This window comes from Salmo salar, chromosome ssa10 (genome assembly GCF_905237065.1).
Source record: "Salmo salar chromosome ssa10, Ssal_v3.1, whole genome shotgun sequence".
Classification (NCBI taxonomy): Eukaryota; Metazoa; Chordata; class Actinopteri; order Salmoniformes; family Salmonidae; genus Salmo; species Salmo salar.
This window is the reverse complement of record NC_059451.1, coordinates 124764163-124773635: the sequence shown is the minus strand read 5'-3', so window position 1 is coordinate 124773635 and position 9473 is coordinate 124764163. Positions and strand designations below refer to the sequence as shown.

General features: G+C 40.2%; 1 protein-coding gene and 1 long non-coding RNA gene across 2 annotated transcripts; both read right to left on the bottom strand.

Moving 5' to 3' along the window:
• Positions 1-846: 846 nt before the first annotated feature.
• Positions 847-6014, bottom strand: tmem258 (transmembrane protein 258). Its single transcript, XM_014126097.2, has 4 exons — positions 5734-6014; positions 1909-2018; positions 1295-1424; positions 847-1054 (listed from the first exon to the last, which is right to left on the bottom strand). Exons 1-3 carry the CDS (start codon positions 5734-5736, stop codon positions 1298-1300), a joined length of 240 nt encoding a protein of 79 aa, XP_013981572.1. The 5' UTR covers positions 5737-6014; the 3' UTR covers positions 847-1054; positions 1295-1297.
• A 54-nt stretch (positions 6015-6068) lies between these two features.
• LOC123724526 (uncharacterized) lies at positions 6069-9266 on the bottom strand. Its single transcript, XR_006757111.1, has 2 exons — positions 8980-9266; positions 6069-7348 (listed from the first exon to the last, which is right to left on the bottom strand). It is a non-coding gene; the product is annotated as an uncharacterized lncRNA (long non-coding RNA).
• Between the last annotated feature and the right edge of the window lie 207 nt (positions 9267-9473).

Sequence of the window (9473 nt, the reverse complement as noted above, 5' to 3'; positions counted from 1 at the left end):
GCCAGATCACATAGTGACTTATACTAGTTTTAATTCTACAGATTTCTATATGTTCTTGGACTTCCTACTCCCATGTCAATGCCAGGGGCCGTTGGCACGAGGATCTTGAAACACCAGATTCTTTCCTGAAGAGTCATGTCACCTTTGTGAATGAGATGTGTCTTGGTAGTTGTCACTACTACTACTACTAACGAAAGTTAAAAAAAAAAGTATATTTCAATCACTGTCCCCATCTATGCATTGCAGCCTATAGGTCAACCTGAAATTGCATTGTCTTGATTCCTCACATCCTTAAAACTAATTTCATGACAAGGTCAAAGGTTTGACCTCATCCAATAGGGTTTTGAGCAGGAAGAGAGGGCAGGGCGCAAGGAATCAAGGCAATACAATTCAGATTGACTGTGGTGCCCTCTGGGAGATGTCTGTAGCACCACCTTGTGGTGATTTGTCTACTACAGTCCTCTGACTAATGAAGTCACTTCCAATGCATCAATAGGACGGCTCACTCCAATTCTGTCACAATTTCACCAGTAAAGACTAGGTATGAATCCAAAATGGAGGCTTAAATACAGAAGCAAAATACGTTTTATTTGGACTACATAGTGCCCAAAAAGTTGAGTAAAAGTGTATTAATAAAAAGCTACTTATGACTTGATACCAAATGGTTTTGTTTTCCTGCATTTGAGCCTCAGTTTGGGATTTATTCCTCTTTAGATAGTGTGCGGGTTTCCATCTCTTTCAGTATTCACATTTTGATATCTACCTGGAATCAACACAGATTTGTAACAAGGACCTTTAAAAAAAAAACACACAGGCTGCCTCCTTTCATTACCAGTAGAAACTATGCAGTTTTGTACAAATGTCTCTTTATTTGTAAGTCGCTCTGGATAAGAGCGTCTGCTAAATGACATAAGCGTATTTAGTGAAAGGCAACCCCAATCCCCACCCTCTTGTCAGTGCAGTCCATCTTCCTGTGTCTGTGGTGGAGTCCACTTCATTACATCCTTCTGTTCCACTGGAATGTTCTTCTGTTATCATTTGGCAATATAACAATCTGTAACAGGAAACACACAGGGATCATAGACATGAAACACGATGGTGAATGACTGTCAGAACTCGGAAATTGAGAAATGTCCGACCTGGAAACTCAACGTAAAGAGTTAATACCCGAGTTTCCCCCATTTGGAAAGTATCCGAATCAACCAATAGGAAAGCTCTACGAAAATACATTTAAACTCACGAGGTTCCAGACTCATCATGAACGTAGCACAAGTCTCTCTGATTGTTTCCTTACCTGTCAGACATAGATGCCGACCCACAGTAACAGAAACAGCACTCCGAAGCCCATGAAGAGCGACGCCACCAGGGAGATGAGCAGCTCTTTGTACATGTCTCTCGTGTATTTAGTGGACGTCACCTCATAGCTGAGAGAGAGAGTTATGGTGCTAATCATAGTGGTACACAACAGACCGTTACATCCAGTCTTATCGTCTCACTTATTGTCCACACATTCACCTACAGTAGTGTATATCGTCTCTGTGAATATTCAGACTCGGCAACTGATTCTATCAACCTGTTAGCCAAATCTCAGCCCGTTAGCCAAATCTCAGCCCAGTTATCCAAATCTCAGCCCAGTTATCCAAATCTCAGCCCAGTTATCCAAATCTCAGCCCAGTTATCCAAATCTCAGCCCAGTTATCCAAATCTCAGCCCAGTTATCAATCACTGTTCTTCATTCCTAAGTCGTAGAGAGACACAGGGCATATTAATTGACATTGGCGTGTTAATACTGGGCTGCAACAAAAGTCTACACATTCAGTGTCCCCATTCCCATTCCTGAAGACCACTGATTCATGGTATAAAAATAAAAAACAGTCACTATGAAGACAGATGACCATGGAAGGATACACGAAGAACCAGGCAGTGAAGAACATGCCGATAGCCAGTAGGACCACCGTGAGGTGGGGGAAGACTGCTGGGTTCACCGGACTGGTGTATCTGGTCATAGCCTCCAGCTCCTGAGAGAAGAAGAACGGAGATAATGTAGAGATTCACTCAGTGTGCTTCTGGTTAGGGACAATATCTCACATTTCTAAAAAAAATGGACAGGTATGTTGCCAGCTATAAATAAACATGGAGTTTCAACTTAGTAACTTGGTAAATATGAGTTATGTATACATCAACCAGCTTATTGACTGACTTGATCATAACAGTTGAAGTTCTCTGGTCTTAACTTGGCATTGTCTGTGGGAGGCTGTATTGGGTGTTAGCTTACTAGCTAGTAAGCTAAGCTATATTAGCATAGCCAGCTACTGTATTCCCATCATAACATAGCTACATGTTACTCGGTTAACTGATGAATAGCTATAAAACGTAGTTCACTAGCTACAGACATAGCGTTAATGAATAAGGTTAGCTGAACTAGTATCTGTGTGTTAGAAACCTCTCGCCCAGAAAACTCAAACTCCCATTTTTATGTAACTAGACAAGTCAGCTCTGTAAGCGTTGTCAAAATACGTTAATTTATCACCAAATATGAAGTTTCGCTGAGCAACCATCTTCTTTTACTCCCGTTACGGCCGGTATGTACTTACAAAAACATGTCTACAAATATTTTTAACCAAGCCATCGAAAAGAAATGCCTATTCAGACCGGATGCTCGGTCTAAACATTAACACGCAGCGCTGGCCGTACGGGATTGGAAGCATAAGGATATTTCATATCGGAGAGAAATTGTTTTCCCAAAAACAAAGGTTAAATTGATTCACACCTTGTTATAGGGTTTAGGGTTCCCACACGGCCGTATCTCCATGTTACAGCGCTTGTTTAGGGAAAACAGACGCAAGACAGAGGACTGACTACCTGCGCTAATGAGTTACCTGCTTCTCTGAACACCTGTGTGTAAATGGAAAACAGACACCACAAACCTGTTGTCACTAAAAAAAATACTGTCAGCTGCAACTGTGTTAAAACAAAACAGTAAGTGTCTATTATGTCTTATCCGGTGTTCTGTGTGAATTTAAGTATGCTCTCTCTAATTCTCGCGGAGGACCTGAGCCCTAGGACCATGCCTCAGGACTACCTGGCCTGATGACTCCTTGCTGTCCCCAGTCCACCTGGCCCTGCTGCTGCTCCAGTTTCAACTGTTCTGCCTGCGGCTGTGGAACCCTGACCTGTTCACCGGACGTGCTACCTGTCCCAGACCTGCTGTTTTCAACTCTCTAGAGACAGCAGGAGCGGTAGAGATACTCTGAATGATCGGCTATGAAAAGCCAATTGACATTTACTCTTGAGGTGCTGACTTGTTGCACCCTCGACAACTACTGTGATTATTATTATTTGACCCTGCTGGTCATCTATGAACATCTTGGCCATGTTCTGTTATAATATCCACCCGGCACAGCCAGAAGAGGACTGGCCACCCCTCATAGCCTGGTTCCTCTCTAGGTTTCTTCCTAGGTTCTGGCCTTTCTAGGGAGTTTTTCCTAGCCACCGTGCTTCTACACTGCGTGCACAATTATTATGCAAGTGAGTATTCTGATCTTATTGTTTCTATTCACATTTTCGAACTCCAAACCATATAAACTTGAATGCTTATTGGATTTAATCATTTTTCAGGTGATATGTATTTGTGTAATGAGGAAGGGTGTGGCGAAAGTGAATAACACCTTATATCAAGGTGTGCATAATTATTAGGCAGCCTCATTACCTCAGGTAAAATGGGCCAAAAAAGAAATTTAACTGACACTGAAAAGCCAAAAATGTAAAATGCCTTTCAGATGGTTGCGACACTCTTTAAATAGCTGAACTATTGAGGTGTGACCACCGGACATTCAAACGTTTTGTTGCGAATAGTCAACTGGGGCGCAAAAAACGCATGGGGAAGAAAAGGCGTAAATTAACTGCAAAAGACTTGAGAAGAATTAAACGTCAAACTACCAGGAACCCATTATCCTCCAGCGCCACCGTATTCCAGAACTGCAACCTACCTGGAGTGTTCAGAAGTACAAGGTGTCAAGTGCTCAGAGACATGGCCAAGGTCAAGAAGACTGAAACAAGACCACCACTGAATAAAATTCACAAGTTGAAGCGTCAAGATTGAAAAATCTGTCTTCAGGTATTGCTTTGCCCAAAGGTTTTGTGGACAGATGAAATGAAAGTGACTCTTGATGGACCAAATGGATGGGCCCGTGGCTGGATCAGTAATGGACACATCGCACCACTTTGAGTCAGGTGCCAGCAAGGTGAAGGAGGGGTACTGGTATGGGCTGCTATCATTGAGGATGAGGTAGTTGGACCTTTTCAGGTTTGACGATGGACTGAAACTCAACTCCCAAATCTACTGCCAGTTTCTGGAAGATTCTTTCGTCAAACAGTGGTACAGGAAGAAGTCCTCAGCATTCTAGAAGGCCATGATCTGTATGCAGGATAATGCTCCATCACATCCATGGATGCTCAGTTGCTCAGTTGGTAGAGCATGGTGTTTGCAACACCAGGGTTGTGGGTTCGATTCCCACGGGGGGCCAGCACAGAGAAAAAAAAAAAAAAAAAAAAAAAAAATGTATGAAATGTATGCATTCACTACTGTAAGTCGCTCTGGATAAGAGCGTCTGCTAAATGATGTAAATGTAAATGTAAATGTATCCAAGTACTCCACTGCTTGGCTAGCCAGCAAGGGCCTCATAGATGCCTGAATAATGACCAGGCCCCCTTTCCTCATCTGACTTAAATCCTATTGAGAACTTGTGGGCCCTTCTCAAACGTGAGATTTACAGTGATGGAAGACAATACACCTTTTTGAACAGCATTTGGGAGGCTGTGGTTGCTGCGTCAGTGAAAATTGATCGTGAACAGATCAAGAAACTGACAGACTCCATGGATGGAAGGCTCATGGCAGTTATTGAAAATAAGGGTGGCTACATTGGTCACTGAATATTTTTGAAAGGCCAAAAATGTTATATAATTGTCATTTTGTGTTACTTATCGGTTACACTTACTCTAAAAATTGAGAATAAACAAGTGAGTTGAGAGAAATTATTTTTGTAATTTAGTTGTCTAATAATTCTGCACACTAATAGTTGCCTAATAATTGTGCACACTTATATTTCCCTGAGAAAGACAAAACTCACTTTTCCTTTGTTAAACATTCAGGTTTGAGGTTCAATAACATTTTGGATTGACTGAGAGCATTGTGTTTGTTCAACAATCAAATTAATCCAGAGGAATACAATTTGCCTAATAATTGTGCACGCAGTGTAGACCTGCATTGCTTGCTGTTTGGGGTTTTAGGCTGGGTTTCTGTACAGCACTTTGAGACATCAGCTGATGTAAGAAGGGCTTTATAAATACATTTGATTGATATTTAAAGTTTGTGACCTGAACAGGGATTTGTGTTTCTAGAACCGAACCGCAATTGAGATTTCCATTTAATTTGAGTCTTTGGCTGTTTTGGTTTCCAGAGACAGTTTGTATTTTAATAAAACAGAACATGTAACTAAAATCCTTGGAATAAGGAGTAACGTGTATTTAGGCTCCTTTAGTCCAATATTGGGCTAGTTAGCTAATGTTGGCTAGCAAGCTAGCCATTACAACCCGGAAGTGCCTAGCGACAACAACCATGTGAATACATATATATATATATATATATAATGTTAGATTTTAGACAACTCTATAAGTCGCATTTCATGATCAAGTTATTGTTAGAAAATGGTGCATTAGCTACAAATCACTTACCATTTTTGTTGAGTTTCTTGTTCCTACTGCAGAATGTCAATACTAGAAAAGAGCCACGTCAGTTTCCAAGCAGAGTAAAAATACCGGTCCGCCACCGGGCGGCCTGGAGAAAACCCTTAGTCTATTTATTCCATGTTTTATTCCGAAACAGAGACTTTTACATTAGATTCATTTAAAAATTAGCACAAAATAATTTAACTGATTATTTTACATGAAATTATTGTGCTAATCTTAAAATGAATCGATGAATCGATAAAAATAACTATGTTCCTGGCTGTGATATGCTGTTTAGAGCTCTCTCTCTCTCTCTCTCTCTCTCTACCAACCAAACCACATTTTGTTTTCAATCAATATTTAATTTACTGCATGCATTCATATTATGACAACATGCTCTTCAAAACAAAAAACACGAAAACAACAAAGACTTAAAAAATAAATGCCAAGATCATGTATTAAAAACAAACTAAGAGGTTCGACTAAAAAGCACACAGATTTATAGGGAGAACTTTTAGAACAGGAATAGTATGGAGGTGAATGAGGGAGAGGGTCAATATGCTTTACAAAGTGATTCAATGTTCATCAAGTATTTTAGTGTTCTGAAGGGCTTTAAGCCATAACAATTAGAGGAAGAAGATAAATGTATTTCAAAATGAGTGATTTGATCGTTTCATTGTAAAGTTTTAATCAGAAAGTCCTGTGTGTGTGTGTGTGCGTGCGTGCGTGTGTGTGTGTGTGTGCGTGTGCGCACACCCATGTGTTTTCTTTCTCAGTGAAACAGGTAAAAGGAGAATAGTGATTTTGATTGGCATAGAATTTCATAAAACAACGTTTACATATTAATGATACAACATACATGATACAGTAATAAAGAGTTACAGAAATAACATAAAAAAGGAACATAGATTGTTACAAAATGAAGCTACACAGTAACATGTAATGAGTTTCTATACCAGTTTGAACCAGTTGGAACCAGGTGGAACCAGTTGGAACCAGTTGAAACCAGGTGAAACCAGTTGGAACCAGTTGAAACCAGTTGGAACCAATTGGAACCAGTTGAAACCAGTTGGAACCAATTGGAACCAGTTGAAACCAGTTGGAACCAGTTGGAACCAGTTGAAACCAGTTGGAACCAGTTGGAACCAGTTGGAACCAGTTGAAACCAGTTGGAACCAGTTGGAACCAGTTGCAACCAGCTGCAACCAGCATCAGAGCATTAAGCAGTTCATATATACAGCGCTAAACTACACGTACTATGCTGGTGTCACTATAAAGGATGGCTGGTGCATTATAAATAAGCTAAAACAGTACACTGTACTCATGTATGGCAAAATCATATTGGTAATACAGTATAATACTATATCTTTATATTGTGTCATCTTCAATGAAGTATATTCATTTGATTATTTGTTTTTGAATTTAGATTTCTTATGACATGACAGGTCAGGTAAGATTTAACACACCTGGCCAGAGGGACGTTGTGTCAAGACATCTGTTTCAACCCACCAGGGGCCTGTATTTGTGATGAAGGATTGTTCTTTTGGACATGGACAACGGGAAGTTGATCCTAGATCAGCACTCCAACTCTAAGGTGGTTTCTGAATAGGGGCCCAGGTCTCTGTATTGGAGAGATGGTACATTCTGGAATGTGAGATGGGAATATGTATTTTGTTAACTTGAGACATTCAGATACCAGATAATATCCAAAGTGTCCTTCATCACGTACTAATACATGTATATACTAAATACTGTATTGCATGACATATGAGGAACATAATCAATCGTATATCCGCCAGGACAGTGGTCAGTGAGTAAGGAGAAGATATCACTATGAAAAGTACAGGTTAATAACAGAGTACATGTGAAGAGGTGTGTTTTCCAGAGGAGACAGTTAGAAACATGGCTTAAGGGAAAGGGTGTTGTTTCCCGTCAGGAAGGGGAAGACAAAAAGCGTTACACAGATTCAGAGCAATGAATGGAAAGGCTAGAATAATACAATACTCCAGTGTATAAATCCGTGACTCTTTCAGTAGGCTGCTAGCGTGGCTTCTGGCCGAACATTTTTCTCCTTCAGTTACACAAGGGCCGTGGCACAAAATGGCCACCTTTGTTAGTTTAAATAAATAGGATTTAAACACTCCGTGGCTCAAACATGAACAGCATTCAATCAATCAGCATTCAATCAAGTCCATGAGCTGCTTCTGTCTTGAGATAAGCCGACCTTCTTGTAGAGAAAGATAAGGCACCAGCGTGTTTTGTAGAGAAAGATAAGGCACCAGCGTGTTTTGTAGAGAAAGATAAGGCACCAGCGGTTTAAAAAACATCATTCAGATGTTGATATTTGTGTGGGTTCAACATCATCATCGAGAGCAGAAAGAAATCGCCAATCTTCTACAATTCAAGCATATAAAGTTATCATACATGTAGCTAAGTATGTACTTTGTCTTAAACACAAATGTAGTATTTGCTAGTGGTCCTGTGAGTGAGTTACAGTGTTTCACGTTTCCAGTGGGCAAGTTACAGCGTAAAAAGTATTTTCATTGTTCTTCAAACATGTAGTCTGTGTTGGACCTGAACAATGGATGCAGTTATCAGCTGCTGAGATCATACAGTGTTCCAGATCATACAGTGAATATACAGTGTTCCAGATCATACAGTGAATATACAGTATTCCAGGTCATACAGTGTTCCAGATCATACAGTGTTCCAGATCATACAGTGTTCCAGATCATACAGTGTGTATACAGTGTTCCAGATCATACAGTGTGTATACAGTGTTCCAGATCATACAGTGTTCCAGATCATACAGTGTGTATACAGTGTTCCAGATCATAGTGTATAAACAGTGTTCCATCCAGTCATATAATTAGAATCATTCTAACTCTATGGTTCCAGTACAGTGTTCCAGATCATACAGTGTATATACAGTGTTCCAGATCATACAGTGTATATACAGTGTTCCAGATCATACAGTGTTCCAGATCATACAGTGTGTATACAGTGTTCCAGATCATACAGTGTATATACAGTGTTCCAGATCATACACTGCAGAGCCATACTGTGTGTTTAGGAAGATATGGTTCTTATACAGTGTATAGTGTTTATCCTCAGCATTGTGCAATGTTCCCAGTTATCTGAGTTAATATCATGGTGAGTCCTTCCTTGTAGATATAAAATGTATTTACTCCTGTGATTTCAATGCATTTCAAATTAAACTGTGTTTCTCCTGTTTCTTTATATAACATTGACCTTCATGGATGAGCTAGCTTCCTGTATAGATCCATCATCACCAACAACAAGCGCTGTAGCTGAAATCACATCCCACCGACCAGTAGCTTATCTGTTAAGACACATTTATACACTACTTACCCAGCGCAAGTAGTGCACTATATAGGGAATAGGGTTCTATAGGGCCCTGGTCTAAAGTAGTGCACTATATAGGGAATAGGGTGCCATAGGGCTCTGGTCTAAAGTAGTGCACTATATAGGGAATAGGGCTCTGGTCTAAAGTAGTGCACTATATATAGGGAATAGGGTTCTATAGGGCTCTGGTCTAAAGTAGTGCACTATATAGGGAAAAGGGTTCCATAGGGCTCTGGTCTAAAGTAGTGCACTATATAGGGAATAGGGTTCTATAGGGCTCTGGTCTAAAGTAGTGCACTATATATAGGGAATAGGGTTCTATAGGGCTCTGGTCTAAAGTAGTGCACTATATATAGGGAATAGGGTTCTATAGGGCTCTG